Raw genomic sequence first — 23,632 nt, 5'->3', positions numbered from 1 at the left:
TGATTAATTTGTTCCGTTTACTGTTAACTAAACGATTGTCCCATCGCACGGCCGCCGCTTCAAGTAAAAATGGTTAATTTTTCAATTATATTGTATATGCTTGTTGTAAAGTTCATCAAAAAGAGAGCTAAAAACTGGCAGGAAAGTATAGGGTTTTCTCAGCTGGGCAATGACTACGACGATAGGTTCCCCACAGATGCTGGCTAATGAGGAGAGACTTTCTAACGAGATGCACGGGCTGAAGAACCGCTCCGAGCAGAATGGACAAGACCAACAGGTTCCCGTCAGGAACACTCAACTACATAGTCCCTCAGCGACCGTTCCAGAGATGACAGCTACGCAAAAAGAGTCCTTGGAAGTGGTACCGACGAACTCAAGGGCAACGGCTACAACAAGTACGTCTCAGCCAACATTGCCACATGTTGAGATTAACCAGGTCAGTCTGGCGTTGGTAATAAGGAACTTGACGGTATATACCATGAAGGAGCTCGCTCAATACATGAAGACTAACGTGCACACTCAGATGAACGAGCCCAACTCCGCAAAGAAAATACGCTTTTTACAACTGATCATATTCTTAAGGACACAATTTTTGAAGCTTTACGTGCTTGTTAAATGGACCCGCACTATAAAACAAAACAATTTTCATGTACTAATTGACCTGTTGAACTGGTTTAGATTGACCAACATGAACGTCAACAGTTGTATCTGGGCTTTGAAAAGTAGTCTCAATTCCATGACCAATGCTAAGTTGCCCAATGTGGATTTGGTCACCGCTTTGGAGGTCTTGAGTCTTGGAAGACCTAATTTACCTACGCACAACTTCAAGTTAAGCGGTGGCAGTGACTCCATGGATATGATGGATGGTATGGCTAGGGTCCCCCTAGGATTGATTCTACAGAGATTAAAAGATTTGAATTTGACTGTTTCGATTAAAATTGCATTGATGAGCATTCCTAAACCGTTGAACAGCTATCATATTAAAAACGGTAGAATCTACTTTGTTGTCACCAATGAGTTCGAGATCCAGTTATCCACTGTTAATAGACAGTCCCCTCTCTTTTTCGTGGACTTGAAATTGTTGTTCAACACAGAGGCTGAGCAAAGCGTTTCAACGGCAACGGAGGCTAATTCCCCCTGCGGTAACAGCGGCAGCAACGATGAGCGCTCTGTTTCCAACGGCAACAGCTTACCTTTAAATAAACCAAGACTGGAGAAACTGATCAATGAAATTCTTTTGAAAAGTAATGATCCATTGTCATCCCTATACAACTTCTTGCATAAATACGTGTTGACATTACAGTTATACATGGTTCATCGAGAATTTTTAAAACTGGCGAGTGGCGGCAAATTTTCCAAAAGTAATTTGATTCATAACTATGACTCTAAAAAAAGTATAATCACAGTCAGATATTGGCTCAACGGTAAGATGGACAGTAAAGGTAAAATTACCATTGGTATCCAGAAAACGACGGAAAGTCTCATTTTGAAATGGGACAATCGGAGTGCATTGAGGGCTAAAAACATGCCTGTAATTTATAATAATATTGTATCAAATATCGAAGGGATTTTAGACGAGATCATGTTCAATCATGCAAGGATTATTAGATCAGAGCTTCTGGCAAGAGGTATATTTCAAGAAGACGAAGAAAATCCCGATGTTTTGTTATTTCAACTTCCCACAACATGCGTTTCCATGGCACCTATTCAATTAAAGATTGATTTATTGAGTGGTCAGTTTTACTTCCGAAATCCAACTCCACTATTATTGAGTTACGCATCTAAGATTAATAGGGCCGAGAGCCCAGAGGAGTTGGCAAGAATATTACAACAACTGAAGTTAGACAAGATTACCCACGTGTTAACTACTATGTTTGAAAACACAGGATGGTCATGTAGCAAAATCATTAAGATCAATAAACCAATTGGGACTCAAGTGAAAATCAACAGTGACAAAATTGTGAAGAAGGAGAGTAATGACGATGTTGTGGATAACAACAATAGTAATGGCGATTTTTCCCTATTATTACAAAGGGACCTATTTATTAGACTACCACACTGGCCTCTTAACTGGTATTTGATTCTGTCGATAACATCCTCTAAAACATCATGTATAGTGGAAAAAAGAATTGGTAAAATAGTCTCACAGCGTGGGAAATGGAATTTGAATTATTTGGACAATTCTAATGTAATAACTGTCAAGTTGGAGTCAATAACATATCAAAAAATAATGATATTGCAAAAATCTATTTTGAATAGAATCATAAACCATATGCTGATCGATTCTTTGAACCAATTAAAGATCCATAATAAGATTTATTCCTCTGAAATGATTAATGAACAAAAACTACCTCAGTATATCATTCAAGGAGGTAACACTAATGATAATATATCAATCATAACTTTAGAATTAGAATCATTTTTGGAAGGTTCCAAGGCATTGAACTCCATACTGGAAAGTTCCATGTTTTTAAGGATAGACTATTCTAACTCTCAAATACGATTATATGCCAAATTCAAAAGAAATACAATGATGATTCAGTGCCAAATCGATAAATTATACATTCATTTTGTGCAACAAGAGCCTTTAGCCTTTTATCTGGAGGAGAATTTCACAAACCTAGGTATAATAGTGCAATATCTAACCAAATTCAGGCAAAAATTGATGCAATTAGTTGTATTGACAGATGTTGTGGAAAGATTGCACAAGAATTTTGAGTCCGAAAACTTTAAAATAATCGCATTACAGCCCAACGAAATTTCCTTCAAGTATCTTTCCAACAATGACGAAGATGATAAGGACTGTACAATAAAAATACTTACAAACGACGATTCTATCAAAAGTTTGACTGTTCAACTGTCACCTTCGAATCCACAACATATAATTCAACCTTTCTTAGACAATTCGAAGATGGATTATCATTTTATCTTTAGCTACCTACAATTCACGTCATCCTTGTTCAAATCTCTGAAAGTGATTCTCAATGAAAGGGGAGGTAAATACCATCCCGGTGGAAGTCAGTACTCTACATTGGTGAACATTGGACTGCATAATCTAAACGAGTATCAAATAGTTTATTATAACCCTCAGGCAGGTACTAAGATCACAATATGCATAGAATTGAAAACCGTTTTGCATAATGGCCGTGACAAAATTCAATTCCACATTCATTTTGCAGACGTGGCACACATCACCACGAAATCCCCCGCTTATCCAATGATGCATCAAGTCAGAAATCAGGTGTTTATGCTGGATACTAAGCGATTAGGATCCGCAGAAAGTGCCAAACCTGTCCTTGGATCGCATGCTATTCGTTTGGGCAATGGTGTTGCCTGTGATCCCAGCGAGATAGAGTCTATCCTAATGGAAATCCATAACATCCTCAAAGTTGACTCGAATTCCAGCTCATCTTAGAACTATTAAATAGGTTCTCCGGCGTATCATCCCCCAGGAGATCGCAATCCCTCTCCTAAATTAATTCGAAACAGATTGAAAATTGTATAAATATATACATAAATATATCCATACACACTGAAAAGACATATTCACACTATCTCAGGGATGATGGACGCATCCAAGCATGACCGAGTAAACTACGTAAGAAGCTATTATTCACCAGAGCGACCTGGAAAAAATCGTCCTAACTGATGTTAATATCTCAAATATTTCAGTCCCTAACCGGACGATTATCCAGATTGGGGCTACAAGAATGTATGGTTCAGGTATCCATCACTACACGCACGGAATAATATCTCATTTCGTCGTGAAATTACTGACTGTGCTTGCGCGGAATAGCTGCCTTTACATGCCATCATGTCAAGATACTTGGGAGGGGAGAGAGTGGTACTGAAACCTTGTTACCTGACAAATTTTTTGCCAGAATTGAAAGAAAGCGGGCATTTTGGATCCTGATTCGAAGTTTGCTGGTTTGCTGCGGCTTTACCCCCTTGGTGGCATCCTGACAAAGTGTTACACGGCTGTGAAGGATTTGTTCTACAAGCTATCTGATGAAGTAATCTTCGGGAAAAGAGCGTTAGTGGAGCCATTGTCGGTGGTAGTAAACGCCAGTAAGACGGCTAAGACAATATCTGGCAGTCATTGCGTCGTATTCGGAACTGGATTCCGTGGCTTTGCTGACTAGAAAAGTACGCCAGTGAATTTGGGGCCACAGAAGTGGTCTGGTGGACCTGTCAAAAACTAATCTGCAAGGAGTCGAGCACTTTGGCAGCTCCACATTAATTGACCACGTGTGTTCAGAAGTTACTGCAGATGGTGCTATTAGGAGAGCCATTAGCAAGGAAGGTGCAGTATTGTTTTTGAACTTTCCGGTGCTCAGCCTTGCGTTAGAACGGGCATCGAAGTTTGCAAGGAAGGTGAGATGTTCGTTCAAGTTGGCATGGGAAAAAGGTGATCCGGTTCTTGGTATCAATGATCTCTTTCAGATACTGCGAGAGAGACTATAGTGACCCTACCAATTTAGTCTCTGGTGTGGGGCCCTCGCTCACGATATTGATTACACATCACTATCAATACCTGAAGACGCTATCGAAGTGTTCAATGAGAGTGAATACATCCGCTGGACAACGTCAAGACCGTCATTGAAGGTCCAGAGGAAAGGGGAGAATAATTGTCTGCACTCTGTAGGCCTTTTATTCATGTTGATCTTATTTTTCAGTTTTGAGGATATTTCAAAAGTAGCCGAAATTTCCAAGGTGGGGAGATATTCAATCAAAATGAAGATTTAATAAGGAAGATTGAACTAGAAAAGCTGAGAAGCATACCGATATTGCGCTGAAATGAGTGTTCAGACAATGATGTGGGTACCTCGAACGACTTTTCGAGGCACCATTCCTTTTTTTGCCAATTCGAAGTTGTATTCAGGTGTTTCAAGGAGGTCTTTCCATGTGAGCTCACTAGCCCGTTCTACATATGAGGAAGAGAAAGCTTTGGTGGATGAAATACAACAGCAGCTGACAGTTACCGATATTGAACGATGTAAGAAACTGCGTAATATAGGTATATCTGCTCATATCGATTCCGGGAAGACTACTTTTACTGAACGTGTTTTGTACTATACAAAAAGAATCAAGGCCATTCATGAAGTTCGTGGTAGAGATAATGTTGGGGCTAAGATGGATTCCATGGACCTTGAGAGGGAGAAGGGGATCACCATACAATCTGCTGCCACCTACTGCTCTTGGGATAAAGAGGGTAAAAACTACCATTTCAATTTGATCGATACTCCGGGCCATATTGACTTTACTATCGAGGTAGAACGTGCGTTAAGAGTACTGGATGGTGCTGTTCTTGTTGTTTGCGCTGTTTCAGGTGTTCAGTCCCAGACCGTGACTGTCGATCGTCAAATGCGTAGATACAATGTTCCTAGAGTAACTTTCATCAATAAAATGGATCGTATGGGTTCGGATCCCTTCCGTGCCATTGAGCAACTTAATTCGAAACTAAGGATTCCAGCGGCTGCTGTACAAATCCCCATCGGATCTGAATCAACCTTATCTGGTGTCGTTGATTTAATTAATAAAGAAGCTCTTTACAATAAGGGTGATAATGGTGAGATCGTAGAAAAGGGACCAGTCCCTGAAGAGTTGAAACCATTAATGGAGGAAAAAAGACAACTACTGATTGAAACTCTGGCTGATGTGGATGACGAGATGGCTGAAATGTTTTTGGAAGAAATGGAACCCACTGTGCAACAGATTAAAGATGCTATTCGTAGAGCGACAATTGCCAGGTCTTTTACACCAGTTTTGATGGGGTCTGCCTTGGCAAATACCGGCATTCAGTTTGTTCTAGATGCTATTGTGGATTATTTGCCTAATCCGTCTGAAGTATTGAATACAGCGCTGGACTTAAACGATAATGAAGCCAAAGTGAATTTGGTTCCTGCGGCGCAGCAGCCATTCGTTGCATTGGCATTTAAATTGGAAGAAGGTAAATATGGTCAACTAACTTATTTTCGTGTCTATCAAGGGCGTTTAAAAAAGGGTAATTATATCACAAATGTGAAAACTGGTAAGAAAGTCAAAGTAGCGAGATTGGTCAGAATGCATTCCAACGAAATGGAGGATGTTGATGAAGTTGGTTCAGGTGAAATTTGTGCTACTTTTGGTATTGACTGTGCTTCTGGTGACACATTCACTGACGGCAGTGTCCAATACTCTATGTCATCAATGTATGTCCCTGACGCCGTTGTCTCATTGTCGATTACGCCAAATTCAAAAGACGCATCAAATTTTTCAAAGGCTTTGAACAGATTTCAAAAGGAAGATCCTACATTTAGAGTTAAGTTCGATCCTGAGTCTAAAGAAACAATCATTTCTGGTATGGGTGAACTGCACCTGGAAATTTACGTTGAAAGAATGAGACGTGAATATAATGCAGATTGTGTCACTGGTAAACCACAAGTCTCTTATAGAGAGTCCATCACTATACCGGCAGATTTTGACTACACCCACAAGAAACAATCTGGTGGCGCTGGTCAATATGGTAGAGTTATCGGTACTTTATCGCCGGTGGAAGATATTACTAAGGGAAACATATTCGAAACTGCTATTGTCGGTGGACGTATACCAGATAAGTATTTAGCAGCATGCGGTAAGGGTTTCGAAGAAGTATGTGAAAAGGGCCCACTGATTGGCCACCGTGTTTTGAACGTTAAGATGTTAATCAACGACGGTGCCATCCATGCAGTGGATTCTAATGAATTATCGTTCAAAACTGCCACAATGTCCGCGTTTCGTGACGCCTTCTTTAGGGCGCAACCAGTGATTATGGAGCCTATTATGAATGTGTCAGTGACATCACCCAACGAATTCCAAGGTAACGTCATTGGTTTATTGAATAAATTACAGGCAGTGATACAGGATACCGAAAATGGGCATGACGAATTTACACTAAAAGCAGAATGTGCCTTGAGTACAATGTTTGGCTTCGCGACATCTTTAAGAGCCTCGACTCAAGGTAAAGGCGAATTCTCGTTAGAGTTTAGTCACTACGCTGCAACGGCGCCTCATGTTCAAAAAGAATTGATCTCTGAGTTCCAAAAGAAGCAGGCTAAAAAATAGCAAAACCCTTCTTTTGAGTGAAAGAACCTTGTAAATACAAACTTCAAGAAAAGAAAATAAGGGGAATAAAACTAATATACACACTACGTAAGTAACTTTAAATAGAAAGACTTCCTGTAAATAGACAAATGACAATGATAGGAGAAAATATATCGCTCAGGAAGTATAAGTATCATCTGTTTTGATCTTATCCAAAAGGTCCTCTATCTTAGGACCCATCAAAGGTTGGCCCGTCCTTGTTCTTTGAGTCAATTTCTTCTTCCTGTCCTCCCTCATTTGGTACTTTTCCTTGGATACTCTAATTCTCTCTAACTGCTCATTCCTTTGGTTGTTTGCCTCATCCCTTACCATTTTCTTTCTTTGTCTCTTGATCTCTTTTTTCTCGTCTAGTTTTTTTTTGCCTTCCATTGCCCTGGCTTCCTTAATCTTTCTGACAGATTCTTTTGCCCCAGTTCTAGGTTCCTTTTCCGGTACCGTATACCCCTCATCCTTTAGAGCTTTGAGATATTCTTTTCTTAACCTAGTCTTCTTTGTAATACTCCTCTGGATCTCCTTAACCTTATACTCCCTCGTAAACTTTTTTCTATTTTGGCTTTGCTTAGCTGTACCCATATTGATTATCTTTGAATCCTTAATCGACCACTTCGTTGTACCACCAGCCTATAAGTATTCCTTATTACTTTTGCGATGAGGTTGGTATTGAAATTTTTCATTGTTTGATGAAAAAGTAATGTTTCGGGCCAATAGCGAAACAAAAATCTTACAGTGTAAGTAAAGGCTCGGATTGCTAGACGACAGTAAGACAGCTGTGACATCCAGGGAGGAGGCTGCGATAGTATAAGAAGCTTCGGATTTACGATTAGGTAAGGGCATTGAAGCATAGTAGACAAAGCTTTTTGGCCATTATGAAAAGGTGTGCCCCGGCCGTACTGAAAACTTACAATTATAAGAAGGGTGTATGGAGTACTGGCGTGCCCGATCATATAAGAAGGCTGTTTCGAGATAAATCGACCTCACCTTTGTGCTCGCAGGATGAGAAAAGTCTGGTCTCATTCTTTATGGCGCGGAGGACCATTCCTCCGAAGTCAGCTAGTTTTGCGTTAACTAAGAGGGCAACAACGGCAATAACAACAAGCTCTGCTACCACAACTTTTGAGCGACAGTATCTTATAAAGTACCTTTATCGACATCAAGCCTATGGAAATGTGATAAAAATTGCACAAAACTTCCTTTATACTACTATCGGCTCTCGAAGGCTGTTAAGGCAGGATGTCTCACTGCCTGAATTGAAAAGGGTTTTTCTCTCTTTAGTAATTATGCAAAGAGGTATCCAGTTAGACCAAGCAATGTTCGATGTTATATCACAATTCCTATTGACGCAAAAGTCAATGGTTGTAGCTTTGATTAACTCGGTCTTTTCGAAGATGATTGCAATGAATATGCATGAGGAAGCAGTGTATAAATGGGCCAAGTGGATGAAATTGGTCAACGGCCATTGTGAATTTACAAACTATATGGAAAACAGAATAATTCTGAGGAACTTTCTATCATTTATGAGGCAGTCAGGTGTTCGTCCCGATTTTTTATCTTACCTTAAAGCTATCCAACTCACTCAGGGACCCGCATTAGCTTCTCAATTTGCAACTACGTTGATGTTCCTATTGACTTATGTCAGAAGATTTTCCTCGACAGAGGATGTTTGGGATTACAAATGTGAACATAATCTACCAATAACAGATTCTGACCTGACGTGTATTCTGAAGACATACTGTCACAAGCAGAAGTTTTCTTTGGTTTCACAGACATATTATAAATATCCTGACGCTCAACACGACCAAAACCAATTTGATTATCTTTTAGTGGCCCATTCTAAGCTGCATGATTGGGTTGCACTACAGCAGCAATTCAATGCTCTTTTCGGTATTGGTAAGTTGCCTTCGATACAACATTACGGTATTTTGATGTATACAATGGCCAGAATTGGTGAATTGGACAGTGTCAATAAACTATATACTCAACTTTTGAGAAGAGGAATGATACCGACGTACGTCGTTTTACAGTCTTTATTATACGCGCATTATAAAGTTGGGGATTTTGCAGCCTGCTTTAGCCATTTTGAACTATTTAAGAAATATGACATAGCCCCTTCAACCGCAACCCACACCATAATGCTCAAGGTATATCGCGGTTTGAATGATCTTGATGGTGCCTTTAGAGTATTGAAAAGACTAAGTGAGGATTCTAGCGTTGAAATTACGGAGGGTCATTTCGCCTTACTAATACAAATGTGTTCCAAATCCACAAACCATTTGATTGCTCAAGAATTATTCAATCTTATGGAGGACCACTATAACATTCAACACACTGGAAAAAGTGTCGCCGCATTGATGGACGTATATATTGAGAGTGACAAGACAACAGAGGCGATAGCATTATTTGAAAAACATTCAAAAAGCTTATCTTGGAGGGATGGCTTAATCTCGGTGTACAACAAAGCTATCAAGGCATATATTAGTTTACGGAATACAAATAAGTGCGAAGAGATTTTTCACAAGATTACAGATTTAAATCTAGCTCTTGACAGTGAATTTTACCAAATGATGATCAGATTCTTAGTCGCATTAAATCAAGACTTTGAAACGGCATTGAGTATTATAGATCAATTGATAAAACATCCTGTGATTAAAGTGGACGCCACCCATTTCGAGATTATAATGGAAGAATATGATAAAATAGGTTATCGCGATGGTGTGATCGATTTGTACAGATTGATGTCACAAAATAAAGTTGCGGCAAATTCCAAAATATTATATTTTATATTAAAAGCCGTCGCTAAGAAGAGCTTGCAAAATAATGAAGACATAAAGGAAATGATAAAAATGGTAGAAGACATTATGAATAATGCTGCCAATGGGACTCTTGATGTTACATTTAACAAGCTGCATCCTTCGGTCATGGCATGGCCAATGAGGATGATTGTTAAGCATGATAGCCCACAACGGGCTTTGGAATTATACAATCGATACAATGAGCTTTTCTTCAAAAAGCATGACTGGGTCCCTAACAATAACAAATTCGTAATGATGAGATCATTGTTGGTACTACTAGCCCAGATTGAACAATGGAAAGATTTTGAAACATTATTCGCTAAATACATGGATCGTATTGAAAGCATTGAAAATTTACCATCTTCCACAACACCAAATACTAAATTGAGAAGTTTGTTCAGGGGACTTTTCCCATATAAGGTTAATCAGTTAGTTGCAATGAACAAAATCGATGAATTACCCTTAATGTGGAAAAAATTACAAGAAAAAGGCTTCATCTTGGACAATATATCGTGGAATAGCGTTGTGGACGCCTTATTTAAGGATCCAAGGACCATTTCATATGGCATGAAGATCGTTGACGATACTTTAATCCATGGTTATGACCTGATCCATAAATTTAGACTATTAAAGAAACTATCTCAAGATACGACACACTCGAGTGATAAATCTTGGCCAACATTGGAATTGAAAGAAAAATACCCGCACAAATTCCAACCTAGGTTATACTTACAAAGTGACACATACAGTAACGTAGTGAGACAGCTGGACAGCTATCTGAATGGTATTGATAATCTGACAGCACTAGAAGATCGGATACGTGATTTTATATCGAATTACAGATATTTTATGAAAGATTATTTATTGAAACCGAGAGATAATATCAATAAATGGGACCAAATTGAAATAAGGCATTCCTCGTACTTCAAAGAACTAAGAATATCTAAAAGAATACTGTCAGCCAGTAAGTTTTAGAGAAGCATATATCATATTGTGTAATCAACTGCATATATACCAAAAATCATGTAAATAATTAACAAAGATATGGTATAGAATAGTTGATTTAAGCTTTTTCTTTATTTTCCACGATAAGCGTGTAATTACTTACTGTTTCACCATAAGTTAGCAAGCCAACCCATGGTTGGACATTCCAATGTAATTTGAAAGCTAGATCCTTATCATCGAACTTGCCATCTTCAATATCCCATATAGAATACTTAGACCTCAAGTCGTTCACATCAATCACAGCATCTTCTTTGTTTTTTATGATCTTATCCCAAAATGTTACCTCGCTAGCAATTTTTTCAGTACTGTTATATTCGGCAGTCAAATAAACGAATACTTGTTTTGTATTCCAATTGAATAGGGGAGTCAGATCGGCATTTAAGTCAAATTTTATCTTCATATTTTCCTTTGCCTTGCCTCTTTGTGAGCCAAAATATCTGCTTGTTCTAACATTGATTAGTGTTTTCACGTTATCAATATTACTAGGTATTGAGAACGCGTCATTATTGATTAGTTGGTAGTATGAAGATGCCATGATAAACACAACCATCACAATCCCCAATGATAAGGCCTGGTTTGATACATTTTGAAATCTTTGGACAAAGGAGAACATCGTTCTAGAAATATGGTATGCAGTCCTAATCAACTATACGAACCTTTACAGTGCAGCTTAGTGAGCATTTGATGGCAAAGTTCAATCCACGTACACTAATTGTCAAAAAATTACTCGATCTTCATTCTGCGCCTTTAAGTTGAAAAATTTCAGCATAATAAAAAAAAAAGATAAAATCTATTGATCGAAAAAGGGTATTCACACTTATATCTTTAACAAAAAGAGGAAAGATGGTAATACAAGGGTTTTTACTACTAAAATGGCTGGTAAGGCGGGAAAGAAGCAGGCTGGTTCAAATACAAAGATAATTCAGGGACTGTACAAGCAAGTCTTCTTGTTCTTAGGAATGGCCTTCGTCCGTCTCTTAATATCGCGTAAGGCTACGTTTGGACAATGGATTAAATTGTTGATTTTGAATGTCCCTATGTTCACTGCCGTTTATATTATCGTAATATTCGGTAAGCCTAAGTATGATGGTAACCGCGTGGTAAAGCAAGGTATAGACTTGAACGACGATTCAAATTTGATATCATATTTTTTTGATCTGATTTATCTATCACTTTTTGGAAATATTGGCGTTATAACTTTCAGAACATTTAAATTTTGGTGGTGTTTATTGTTGTGTCCCATCTACGCAGGTTACAAACTATACGGGCTTAAGAATATGATCATGCCTGGTGTTCAACAACAAACTCAAACAGATGAGCAGTCAAAAAATGCTAGTGGAGGACAATCCAAATCTAAGAGACAGCTGAAGAGAGAAAAAAGAGGTGACGGTGACTCTAAAACCAAATACAAATATCGTTAAACAGATTTTTTTATGTGCTTTTCGATCCTTTGACTTTCTATAGTGACGGTATATACAAAATATAATTCAGATACACTTAAAATGAGCTTGTTTGTTATACAGGTATTTTACAAAACACTGCCATGACGAAATTCTTATAGCCGTTCCATAGACGGGCACAGGATGGTGGCAAAGTGCGGCTGACGTATCCATCCAATCTGAGGACGTATTGTTTGAATATCTGCCTCATAGATTCACTTTGTAGGTACCGCAATTTGAAGAACCACATATACGTTAAACCGGCCAACGTTGTACCGACCACCTCGAACGAAACGTTTGCTCTCCTTATCAATAACAAGAAAATGTTAAAGGGCACTAGGAAAAGACCTACACGCAACCCGCAAATGATTTCAAAAACTTGAGCCATCTGTAGGAAAAAACCATTGTAATTCTGAATGAATACTGTTATCTTAGAGTTCAACAAATTCTTCAAACTAAGTGGTATCAAAGGTAGAAATGGCAAAAGGTTCTCCTTGAAGTAATTGAGAAAGTGGAAAATTGAAAAGATAACGGGACTGTATAAGGAACCACTGATTATGATGTTGAACTGTGATAGGATAAAAAGTATGAATAGCATGGAAAAATACTGCAAATTATCCAATTTTTTGATCTCTTGTCGCAAAAGCTTAAAATTGAATTTCAACTGGTCGCTTTTGAAGAACTGATAGAGCACAATAGCATATGTAATGGATATATAAAATAATGACCTCCTATAGCATGACAATTGATTTTGTTTAGACGCGATTGAAAGATGAAATTGTATAAAATTAAAGATTGTGAAAAAATGGCCTATAAACCAGTAAAACTGTGGTTGTTTTATCCTTGATTTGATGATGGTGCCAAATGGTGCCATTGGTCGATTCCTGGGAACGGTCATTCTTGTTTTATGCTACCTTTCTTCAGTTCCGAAGTCAGTCTTTGATTCGTGGCCCCTTCTTTATTTTCGATTTCAAATCGAATTTTTCAACTCTTAATATATTTTTTCGGTTTGGATTTGGGAAGAAGGAAGAAAATTTTTTTCTCAACTTTTCGAAAAACAAATCATCGATAGAAGACAGTAAGCCACTATAAATCTTGTTAGTTCTTGACGTAGAGACGGTAGAAGAAGCGCATGTTTTCCAACGGGATGGAATAGTCGAGCTTTGGGTCCATGCGGTACCAAATGCTGTCGCTTTCCGAGACCAATGACCATGAGCCCGTCGTTCCTTTGTCCTTTTTGTTACCTACCAAGACAGTATCGATAAGAAATTGGATTGGGAACTTCTTATTGTTGATGCTGATGTGCGAATAGCTCCCCGCACTCTCCAAGATGAGGAGATGGCAGCCAGGGGAGCAGTTCTCATTCAGCCTTTGTAAAAATTTGATACTTTCAACTTTTTTCTGTGTGAATAGTTCATTTGTTGTGAAAAGTAGGGTTATTAGATCAAGGCCTTGATACATTTTGAGATCCTGTGGTTCTGACATTTGCAAGCAGTCTTTATGCACGTAGTCAACCTTGAATGATTCTGCTTCTTTGCCGTCATATAACCATTTCGATTTGATTGTGGTGGTCAGCTTTTCAACAATGGCGGACCAGTCAGCAATATCCACTAATTGTATGTTAAGTTTTCCAGACTCTTTGTTTTCTGCATTCTTCATTTTCGAAGCAGAGGCAAACTTGGACGAAAAATCTCTTGATAAAGTGAATATGCTTGCTAATGCAATCAACTCACTGCCAGCACCGCCTCCAATGCATAACACGCTTGAATCCTTACCTTCGATCTCACACCTGATAATCTTCAGAAGCTCAGGAAAATGTGCGAATACTGAAGCATAACCTGCTGCCCTTGAGGGCGACCAACGACAACAATATGCTATTCTTTTCAAGTCATTATTGAAAGCAGCACTATAATTTCTGTTGTAAAGATCAGATTTCACCATCTGTATTTGGTCACTCAATGGAGATTTGTCATCGTCTTGGTCTTTTGGATAAAGCTGCTCGAGGAATGTTATCTTGAAAAGATCGATTATCTCCTGTGGTGGAAGTGTGAATTCATTGTGAACGGGCAACTGGGCCACTCTCTTAGGATTCATACTCACTAAGTCTATTGATGAGTTATGGATATGAACGTTTTTGCCCAAGATATTCTATGTGTTCGAGTTTAAAGAAGAAAAAAAAGGAAAAACAATTTACAAATAATGTTCCCAAAACGTGAAAAAAGATCTTGAGATGAGATGTCTTCTAACATGAGAAAAATATGGTAAGCTCCTTTTCCTTTTTTTTTGGATCATGATGAATCAGATTCACTAAATATATTTATTAGGTTTGGAAATTTTAATTATACAAAAAGAAAAATTATGCTCTATTTAAAATGATATTAATGAATTTATTCTTCGTCTTCTTCTTCGTCTTCCTCTTCTGGAGTGACTTGGTAGAAGGCCAATCTGTATTCGTTGGTCTTGATAGAGACGAATCTGATCCAGTCTCTCAATTGGTTCTTCTTCAAGTACTTCTTGGTTAGGTACTTCAAGTACTTACCGGAGAACTTAGCAGTGGAAACAACAGTAACAACGGTACCATCTTCAGTGACGGTGACAGCGTTACCCAAGTTGCCGACAGCACCTTCGACCTTGATATGGTCGATCAAGTACTTAGCGTAGGAAGCCGGGTCAAAGACACCGTTTTCAGTTGGAGAAGAGACGTCGACGGTAAAGGTCTTGGCAATCTTTTGCTTTCTGGAAGTCTAAACAAATCAAATAAAGATTTGAAAATTAACAAAAATTTTCAAAAAAAAGGGATTACTGTTAGTAAAACGAACGTTCGATGATCTTTTGCAATCCCGAAACCACTAAGTTGCCTACTGCTATTAACAATCACATGAGAACTTCAAACAAAAAAACATTTGGAAACGGACAATAAAGGAAGTGGTGGGGTGGAGACTGAGTTCAATGTTCAAGTCAGTGAATTTTTAAAAAACAGAAAAGCAACTAAACACATAGACGCTTCGTGCATTTTTTTTTCTTTTCGTTTATTTTCATATGGTTTTCCATTTTTATTTTTACTTTTTCTATTCGTGTCCAATCGATCGTTAGAGTAACAGCAAAACGGAGACTTCGTAATCGGGTATGGTTTCCATTTAATATATCATACGTTTGGGGCCATTGTTTCTTAATCTGTTGTTTTGGTAGCTTTCAATTTGACATATGCAACGAAAATGAAGGTTCTATGATCTCTAACACTAATATACATCTTGCAGCTAAATGGTAGCTTGAAACTTTCGGGAAATTTTCGGCATTATGCGTCGCGAGAAATGGATTACTAGAGAAAGTTTTCAGAAAAAAGGTGAGGCAGATACATAATGTATGGATGTACTGTAAATGTACTGGTGTTAAGAATACTTGTCTTTAAATAAATGTAGGATATAATTAAGAAGTCAGTAATGGCGATGGTATCGTATCACGCAGAAAATGTTATTTTTTTTTCAAGTGTGTTTTATATATATAGTTTTATAAAATCAGAAAATATTTTTTGGAACATAACATTATAGGAAGACTTCGGCATTAATCTCTACAAAGGATGCAGCGAATGGAACGTCGAAATTCATCATGACTTCAGGATGCAAGACACCCAAGTGACCGATTTGCTTTGGCTTGGCGCCTTCTTTAGATCTGAACATAACCTTGGCTCCCCTTCCTGGGAAATAGGTCTTGACAGAGTCGTCTTCTTCGATCCAGTAGCCTCTACCGGAAGCATCAGCACCGTAGTCGGCAATCCATTCTGTTCTGAAAGTTTGCATAATTTTGCCTAGTAAACCTTGGATGATTTCAAACCCGGAGTTCTTACCCACGTAAATGGCGGCCCAGTGACGTTCGTTGTAGGCTTTCCTTTCTAGTTTTTCATTTTTGAAGACAACATCGCCAGTTTCAAAGACTTTGATCGGTAAAGAATGCTTTCTGTTTTCCTTGACAGTCTTCAAGATACCTGGCAATAGAGTGGTTCTGACAACTTGGTATTCCAAGGTCTTTGGGTTGGCCAATTTGACGGCTAAATCGTTGTTGTCGGGTTGCCTTAAGTATTTAAAGTTTTCGTCGTGTGAACATAGGGTCAATGGCAGGACTTCTACCCATGTTGCTTGAGATGATGCAATTCTGAAGATATCAGAAACTTTGTTGATGGGCAATGGCTTGGCAATGAAGTTGGCGTTAGATAGTTTATCACCCTTTGGTAAATTGTTGAAGCCATAACCGACAGCAGCATCCTCCATTATATCGCAAGCATGCAGAATATCTGGTCTGGTCACTGGAATATCAACGTGCAAGGTATCCTTGTCTCCCTTAGATTGAACCGCGTGCAGTGACATTTTCTTTAAGCAATGAATAATTTCGTCAGCGGATTGTTCCAAGCCGAGACAGGAGTTAATATACTTGATGGAGACATCCATGATTCTATCGTTGAAGTTTGGTGCCACACGGGACTGACCATTGTGTTCAGAAACAATTTCTATAGGTTCCACTGTAAATGATTCATCACAATAACGTGAAAACATTGTGGTTAATATATTCAGAACAATTTCAGCTTTGGTCTTGTCGGTGGCGGTAATATCAATCAAAATGTTACGCGTATCCACGGAGATCTTTGAATGTTCACTGTTGATTAATGGTGGCAAAGAACAAATACGGTCTTTGCTGTCCATAATGACTGGAAAGACTGGAGAATTTTCAATAATGTGGACGTATTTCCCGATGTTGTTCTTTTGTTCTGGAGATTTGTAGAACTCAATCAACTGGTCACCGGTAAATTCTTGACTTTGGTTCAAGGGCACAAATTTGATGTCCTTTGGTGGTAAAGCTCTGTAATGGAATGGACCTTCAATCGAGTCCAGGTCATGGGTGCCCATGGCAACCAAACTTCTGTTTCTACAAAGATTAGCATGTAGTTTATCTTGCAGGGCAATAAAAGAGGCATATGATTTTTCATTGAGCTTGATATTTCTCAACACGGCAGCAGTGGCAAAGGGTCTAACTTGCTCTGTGGATTTGTCAATGATCAATTGGGTGGTTGGCTTACTTAATTTATAGTCGGGTCTTTCCTCACGTTCCAGGTATTCGTTCAGCGACTGGGAAATGCCTTCAATGCAAAGCAAGTCGTAACGGTTGGCACTTATGTCAAGCTTCAATTCGGGTTCTTCCCCGGTTTTCAAGGCCTCTTCCGTGGTGTCCTCGTCCATTTCCATACCGAATTCAAAACATAATTCGTCGAATTCCTGGGAGGTGTAGTTCTTGCCCAATAGCTCAAATAATTGCTGCTTGTTCACAGAGATGGTAGGCATGCTGGCTCGGTTTATTGATCTGCGCTATTCTACTCTGCCCTGTTCTTTACGACCATTTGATCAACTGTCAGGCTTTCGAGAAATCCATTGAAAATTTTTCATTTTCTTCATTTTTTCCTTTCTTTTTCTTGGTGCGAATTTTGAAGAAATAGTCACCTCGTGCGGCGTGATAGAATACCAAGAAGACGTAGTTCTATACAAAAATTGTAGTCATCTGGGGCAACTTCATACTCTCCTAATCCAACGGCAGCCAGCGAAGAAGGATCTCGTTTGTAATTCAAGCTTTGCGCGTACTCACAGCTTCTTTAAGTGTCACTCTGCGCCCCTCGAAACTGGGCCCTTAAGTGATGAACAAAAAAAAGTGTGAACTTTTCAATCTGCAAAGGAAAATGGGAAAAATGAAAAGGTACTTTTAGATATAAACAGAAGAGATCAAGATGAATTGGTTGTTGTTTCCGATAAGACGCGTACTACACACCCGCTCTAGCTTCTTATCGCTCTACAGAAGATCTGTTTCACAGTACTTACGGCCTCGAACTGTCCAAAATCTGCAATTGATGGCAAAAACACCCGAACTCAACACCAAGCTGTTCAAGCCCTTGGTCTGGATCGACTGCGAGATGACCGGTCTAGATCACATGAACGACCGGATCATCGAGATCTGCTGTATCATCACCGATGGACACCTGACGCCCGTCAGAGCGCCCGATGGTCAAGGGCAGTCGCACTACGAAAGTGTTATCCACTGTGGTCCCGAGGTGATGAATAAAATGAACCAGTGGTGTATCGAGCACCACGGCGAAAGCGGGCTCACAGCAAAAGTTTTGGCGACCGACAAGACTTTGGCCCAAGTGGAAGCAGAGCTGCTCGAGTATATTCAGCGCTACATCCCGGATAAAAACGTTGGTGTCCTCGCTGGCAACAGCGTGCACATGGACCGTTTGTTTATGGTCCGCGAGTTTCCCAAGGTCATTGACCACCTCTTTTACAGAATCGTCGATGTCAGTAGTATCATGGAAGTTGCCCGCAGACACAACCCAGCTTTGCAAGCACGTAACCCAAAGAAGGAAGCTGCCCACACGGCTTACAGTGACATTAAAGAGAGCATAGCTCAGTTGCAATGGTATATGGATAACTACTTGAAGCCACCGCAGGAGACAGAGTCGGTCGAGTCAACCGGATCTCAGCAGCCGGAGTCACCAGCTTCATCAACTTCTTCTCTAAAGAGACCACGCACCGATTTTTCAAAGTGAAAAAAAAAGTACGTTGTGGAATTTTTCACACTTTTGACACGAAATATGACTCTTGATGGAAAATAACCCTTACAGGTTACTTCTGACTACAGGTGTTCTGACTCTATCTCTTTCAGTTTTCGTTTCTCGCTCGTGTCTCTTTTTTACTCTATATTTTTCAAATTCATAATCATCTTATACCCGAACTGTGAGTCTTCTCACCTTAATTTTATATATAATGCGGAACTTGTCTCTTTTATTCCACGTTTAGTCACCTTTCATTCTTGATAATAATTCCTGCGAAACTGAGTTGACCATAGCCCAACTATAATACTAAACACCGTTACCATGCCTTACACTCTATCCGATGCTCATCACAAGTTGATCACCTCTCACTTGATCGATACTGACCCAGAAGTCGACTCTATCATCAAGGATGAAGTTGAAAGACAAAAGCACTCTATTGATTTGATTGCCTCTGAAAACTTCACGTCGACCTCTGTTTTCGACGCCCTTGGAACTCCATTGTCCAACAAGTACTCTGAAGGTTATCCAGGTGCTCGTTACTACGGTGGTAACGAACACATCGACAGAATGGAAATTCTATGTCAGCAAAGAGCTTTGAATGCCTTCCACGTCACTCCTGACAAATGGGGTGTTAACGTCCAAACTTTGTCTGGTTCTCCAGCCAATCTGCAAGTGTACCAAGCCATCATGAAGCCCCATGAAAGATTGATGGGTTTGTACTTGCCAGATGGTGGTCATTTGTCTCACGGTTACGCTACTGAAAACAGAAAGATCTCTGCCGTTTCTACATACTTTGAGTCCTTCCCATACAGGGTTAACCCAGAAACTGGTATTATTGACTACGACACTTTGGAAAAGAACGCCATTCTATATAGACCAAAGGTCCTTGTCGCTGGTACTTCTGCTTACTGTCGTTTGATTGACTACAAGAGAATGAGAGAAATTGCTGATAAGTGTGGTGCCTACTTGATGGTCGACATGGCTCACATCTCTGGTTTGATCGCTGCAGGTGTCATTCCATCTCCTTTCGAATACGCTGACATCGTTACTACCACCACTCACAAATCTTTGAGAGGTCCTCGTGGTGCTATGATCTTCTTCAGAAGAGGTGTCAGATCTGTCAATCCAAAGACCGGCAAGGAAGTCGTATACGATTTGGAAAACCCAATTAATTTCTCTGTTTTCCCAGGTCACCAAGGTGGCCCACACAACCATACTATTGCTGCTTTGGCTACTGCCTTGAAGCAAGCTGCTACTCCAGAGTTCAAAGAATATCAAACTCAAGTCTTGAAGAACGCCAAGGCTTTGGAAAGTGAATTCAAGAACCTGGACTACAGATTAGTTTCCAACGGTACAGACTCTCACATGGTTTTGGTATCCTTGAGAGAAAAGGGTGTCGACGGTGCCCGTGTTGAATACATCTGTGAGAAGATCAACATTGCCTTGAACAAAAACTCTATTCCAGGTGACAAATCTGCTTTGGTTCCAGGTGGTGTCCGTATCGGTGCTCCAGCCATGACCACCAGAGGAATGGGTGAGGAAGATTTCCACAGAATTGTTCAATACATCAACAAGGCCGTCGATTTCGCTCGCCAAATTCAACAGAGTTTGCCAAAGGATGCTTGTAGGCTAAAGGACTTCAAGGCCAAGGTCGATGAAGGTTCCGACGTCTTGGACACTTGGAAAAAGGAAATTTACGACTGGGCTGGCGAATACCCATTAGCTGTGTAAGAAAGACTGTCCTCTCAACACTAAACTATAAAAAAAACATTACTGTATAAGTATTCATTTTCTCCTCTTCTCATTATGTATGTATGTATGTATGTATGTGCGTACGATTTTTTAACGTTAACTTCATTTCTTTTTGATTACGTGACCTCCCTGGGTCAGGATATATTTGTCTAATGAAATCTCATCACCATCACTGAATAATAACAAGTAATATTTCAATGTCCTGGAAAACCAATAGCTTGGTAAATCATTGTTCACTTTTTCGCCGTTTTCATAAAATTCCTTTACTTGCCACAACCCCTTAGCACCGCTGTTCAGTTTTATCATTTCTTTTATCAGAATTTCAAACGACTGCTTACCCATAGTTCTCCACTTTTGTTTTCCGCTGATTCTATACATATAAAATACAGATTCGATGATATTGGAATCCAGTAACCTTCTGGATTCTACTTTGTTGACCCAAAATGGCCAGTCAGGATGGTTATTCCACTGTGAGCCACTGATGTCGTTCTTTGTTATGTGCGGTTTGATGTTCTTGCCAAGCGTAAAAACTCTACGCATCTGTGTCCTTTCGTCATCGTTTCCTGCGGCAACAGCCTTTGCGTTTCCAGGTTTATCATTTGTGGTGCTTTGGGCCTTTGTTGTCCCGCCTTCAACTATTGAATTTCTCTTAGCTTTTTGGACACCTCCATCTCTACCATGGTTCCAAACTTCGATCCCAATACTCTGGTCATTTTCAATGGTCTCGTACTCGCCATCGAGGATCATTTGCGATTTAATGCCACTATCGAATTCGCAATCCCCGTCAGCGCAAGGATCCAATTCGAATCTTTGAGGGACCAGCCCGTCGAACTCCTTCATTAATAAGAAACAACTCTGTGTGATTGTTTCGCTCATTTCCAACAATGACGATGGTAAAATATACTTGCCGTTGGTGCCACTTTGAGGGGACACGCGCGAGCTTAAGCCCAGAATACCGCCCAGTCTACATGAGCTTGATGAGACATCGTACGATCTTCTTATCGTGACATCCAACTCATTAGTTGTGGGCATAAATTGAGAGTTTGTCAGTATGGAACTCAAAAATTTTATCTTCTGGTCTCCTATTTTCTTGGGGAACATCGGTTGAAAAGTCATGAATTTAAAAATATGATTGATGAAATATGTTAAAAACATCTGGGAGTCTATAACTGATTTGCCGTTCGGGGTATTTTTTGTCGAATCCTTTTTCGTACCACTTTTCAAGTTTCTTTTTTGAATTAATTCATCATCTTCTTTTATGAATTCATCATCAGGTCCCATATCTGTATTGATATTGGAGTCAGTCGGGGCTGCGTTGGCGTTTTTACTTGATCCGTCCAATATGTCATAGGAGAATTGGAAAAGATCATTGATTTTGAATAAATTCTCTAAAATTGGTAGTGTCTTTTCATTAATTCCGTAAGTCTGGTGTTGAGGCAGCTGTTGGGGATTGTCTTCTGTAGGTGATTTTAGAAATATCCCCTGTTGTTGACAGTGGACAAACTTGAAGTCTTCATCTATGCTTTTCATAATTTTGGATCCCTTTATGTGTACACCTTTTTCAATTTCTTTTGGAGTCAACAACCGGCAGCCAGAAGCATCAACAACGTCAGGTAGCATAAAATCCATATCAAATTCATTGTACGATTGGCGTAAAGTTGCAAAAACTCTTTCTACAGCATCAAAGTATTTATTTAAATGAGCCAGCTGTGACAGTCTAATAAATGCGAGTGACATTGTAGTCAATTGCCCCGATGGGACAGTGCGATCGGGAAATCTATTTCTCAGGTCAGATTTCCAAAAAAATTTCAAAATGGGAATTCTATTAGGGGTGTCAAAAGATCGTAGTATAAAATCCGCGGCTTGCTTTGCCTTGTTAAGTAATCTTTTATCCATTGATAGTTCGTACGCAGACAGCAGCCCTTCAAGTACACGGGTGGTGATGTCAGGGATATCAATAACTTCCATTGCCAGCGGAGGTGCCCGAAAGTCAAAGTCTTCAATTAGATTAACAGAATCTTGGAAAAGTTTTGTTTCACCACATAAATACAGGGTATCTAAAGAATCAATTAGCTCCACGGGCCAGGTGACTTCTCTTCTTAGATTACTTTTCAATAGTAGCTGTTCTTGGTTCCACGATTTCATGAAAATGTCTTTCACCTGTTTGACCATGTCAATATCTGGAGGCAATTGCGTGGCGGGCCGGTCTTTACGAGTGTCATCCTGTATTAGAGATGTTTGAGAAGGCAATGAGTATTCAAACAGGACGGGATGCTTTTCCTTATATGTCAATAGGGATGAAAGCGGTAAATTCGAACCAATTAGCTCAGACGATTCCCTTAACAGCAGCGGGAAGTACATGTTTTTTTCTCTTAATGTAGCGGGATCTGCCAAGTCCACGGCAACGTTGTTGTTCCTGTCAGTGTCTATTCGGTCGGAGGTAGATAAATGCAGGTCTGCAGACTCCAGGTTCGAGGATTTTTTTATAGTGTGCTCATTGTTGTTTATAGACGGCAATGAATCGTTCAAAGCATACGAATTCAAGATGTCGATTTCATTTTGAAAAGTATAATAAAACAGAAGCGATATGGTAATGAAAAGCAACAAAACCGATCGTACTCTTCTAAAAAGAGAGTATATTAATCGTGCTATGGACATGGGGTTTTGCTTCTATCGTGATGACGTGTTTACTAATTTTTTACTCTTTTTTCCACCACTTTAAAGCCTTATTAACCTTGCCTTTTAAATATGCACAAATTTTCCAGCTCTTCGATTTTTCAATTTTTCTCTTTTCGCCGTAAAGGGAAAAGGGTCCATCAAGTAGGCGAGAAAGGTGAAATATGCGAACAACACAGGTTAAATAGATGTGAATTTACACGTCAGAGTGATGTGCGTACCTTAAAACATGTGTATGTGTATATAAATATATAAAATGT

General features: G+C 39.4%; 13 protein-coding genes across 13 annotated transcripts; 6 read left to right on the top strand and 7 right to left on the bottom strand.

Moving 5' to 3' along the window:
- Window positions 1-169: 169 nt before the first annotated feature.
- RGR1 (Rgr1p) lies at window positions 170-3,415 on the top strand (the record flags this gene model as incomplete). The annotated part of the gene is made up of 1 exon (XM_056229698.1): window positions 170-3,415. One exon carries the CDS (start codon window positions 170-172, stop codon window positions 3,413-3,415), a length of 3,246 nt encoding a protein of 1,081 aa, XP_056083691.1.
- A 1,382-nt stretch (window positions 3,416-4,797) lies between these two features.
- On the top strand, window positions 4,798-7,083 carry MEF1 (Mef1p; the record flags this gene model as incomplete). Its single annotated transcript, XM_056229697.1, has 1 exon — window positions 4,798-7,083. One exon carries the CDS (start codon window positions 4,798-4,800, stop codon window positions 7,081-7,083), a length of 2,286 nt encoding a protein of 761 aa, XP_056083690.1.
- Window positions 7,084-7,239: 156 nt separating this feature from the next.
- Window positions 7,240-7,695, bottom strand: FYV7 (Fyv7p; the record flags this gene model as incomplete). Its single annotated transcript, XM_056229696.1, has 1 exon — window positions 7,240-7,695. The coding sequence occupies one exon, from the start codon at window positions 7,693-7,695 to the stop codon at window positions 7,240-7,242; it is 456 nt and encodes a 151-aa protein (XP_056083689.1).
- A 293-nt stretch (window positions 7,696-7,988) lies between these two features.
- Window positions 7,989-10,886, top strand: PET309 (Pet309p; the record flags this gene model as incomplete). Its single annotated transcript, XM_056229695.1, has 1 exon — window positions 7,989-10,886. One exon carries the CDS (start codon window positions 7,989-7,991, stop codon window positions 10,884-10,886), a length of 2,898 nt encoding a protein of 965 aa, XP_056083688.1.
- Window positions 10,887-10,974: 88 nt separating this feature from the next.
- SPC3 (signal peptidase complex subunit SPC3) lies at window positions 10,975-11,529 on the bottom strand (the record flags this gene model as incomplete). The annotated part of the gene is made up of 1 exon (XM_056229694.1): window positions 10,975-11,529. One exon carries the CDS (start codon window positions 11,527-11,529, stop codon window positions 10,975-10,977), a length of 555 nt encoding a protein of 184 aa, XP_056083687.1.
- A 259-nt stretch (window positions 11,530-11,788) lies between these two features.
- On the top strand, window positions 11,789-12,337 carry SND2 (Snd2p; the record flags this gene model as incomplete). The annotated part of the gene is made up of 1 exon (XM_056229693.1): window positions 11,789-12,337. One exon carries the CDS (start codon window positions 11,789-11,791, stop codon window positions 12,335-12,337), a length of 549 nt encoding a protein of 182 aa, XP_056083686.1.
- Window positions 12,338-12,431: 94 nt separating this feature from the next.
- On the bottom strand, window positions 12,432-13,253 carry PER33 (Per33p; the record flags this gene model as incomplete). The annotated part of the gene is made up of 1 exon (XM_056229691.1): window positions 12,432-13,253. One exon carries the CDS (start codon window positions 13,251-13,253, stop codon window positions 12,432-12,434), a length of 822 nt encoding a protein of 273 aa, XP_056083685.1.
- Window positions 13,254-13,453: 200 nt separating this feature from the next.
- Window positions 13,454-14,449, bottom strand: BMT6 (25S rRNA (uracil2843-N3)-methyltransferase; the record flags this gene model as incomplete). The annotated part of the gene is made up of 1 exon (XM_056229690.1): window positions 13,454-14,449. One exon carries the CDS (start codon window positions 14,447-14,449, stop codon window positions 13,454-13,456), a length of 996 nt encoding a protein of 331 aa, XP_056083684.1.
- Window positions 14,450-14,742: 293 nt separating this feature from the next.
- Window positions 14,743-15,518, bottom strand: RPL22A (60S ribosomal protein eL22; the record flags this gene model as incomplete). The annotated part of the gene is made up of 2 exons (XM_056229689.1): window positions 14,743-15,099; window positions 15,507-15,518. The coding sequence occupies 2 exons, from the start codon at window positions 15,516-15,518 to the stop codon at window positions 14,743-14,745; spliced, it is 369 nt and encodes a 122-aa protein (XP_056083683.1).
- Window positions 15,519-15,897: 379 nt separating this feature from the next.
- FRS1 (phenylalanine--tRNA ligase subunit beta) lies at window positions 15,898-17,685 on the bottom strand (the record flags this gene model as incomplete). Its single annotated transcript, XM_056229688.1, has 1 exon — window positions 15,898-17,685. The coding sequence occupies one exon, from the start codon at window positions 17,683-17,685 to the stop codon at window positions 15,898-15,900; it is 1,788 nt and encodes a 595-aa protein (XP_056083682.1).
- A 437-nt stretch (window positions 17,686-18,122) lies between these two features.
- On the top strand, window positions 18,123-18,938 carry REX2 (Rex2p; the record flags this gene model as incomplete). The annotated part of the gene is made up of 1 exon (XM_056229687.1): window positions 18,123-18,938. One exon carries the CDS (start codon window positions 18,123-18,125, stop codon window positions 18,936-18,938), a length of 816 nt encoding a protein of 271 aa, XP_056083681.1.
- Window positions 18,939-19,265: 327 nt separating this feature from the next.
- SHM2 (glycine hydroxymethyltransferase SHM2) lies at window positions 19,266-20,675 on the top strand (the record flags this gene model as incomplete). Its single annotated transcript, XM_056229686.1, has 1 exon — window positions 19,266-20,675. One exon carries the CDS (start codon window positions 19,266-19,268, stop codon window positions 20,673-20,675), a length of 1,410 nt encoding a protein of 469 aa, XP_056083680.1.
- Window positions 20,676-20,798: 123 nt separating this feature from the next.
- On the bottom strand, window positions 20,799-23,354 carry MNL2 (putative mannosidase MNL2; the record flags this gene model as incomplete). The annotated part of the gene is made up of 1 exon (XM_056229685.1): window positions 20,799-23,354. The coding sequence occupies one exon, from the start codon at window positions 23,352-23,354 to the stop codon at window positions 20,799-20,801; it is 2,556 nt and encodes an 851-aa protein (XP_056083679.1).
- Between the last annotated feature and the right edge of the window lie 278 nt (window positions 23,355-23,632).

The sequence above is a fragment of the Saccharomyces kudriavzevii genome (genome assembly GCF_947243775.1).
Source record: "Saccharomyces kudriavzevii IFO 1802 strain IFO1802 genome assembly, chromosome: 12".
NCBI classification, from domain to species: domain Eukaryota; kingdom Fungi; phylum Ascomycota; class Saccharomycetes; order Saccharomycetales; family Saccharomycetaceae; genus Saccharomyces; species Saccharomyces kudriavzevii.
The sequence above is the reverse complement of the archived record's forward strand: the minus strand, read 5'-3'. Positions and strand labels throughout refer to the sequence as shown.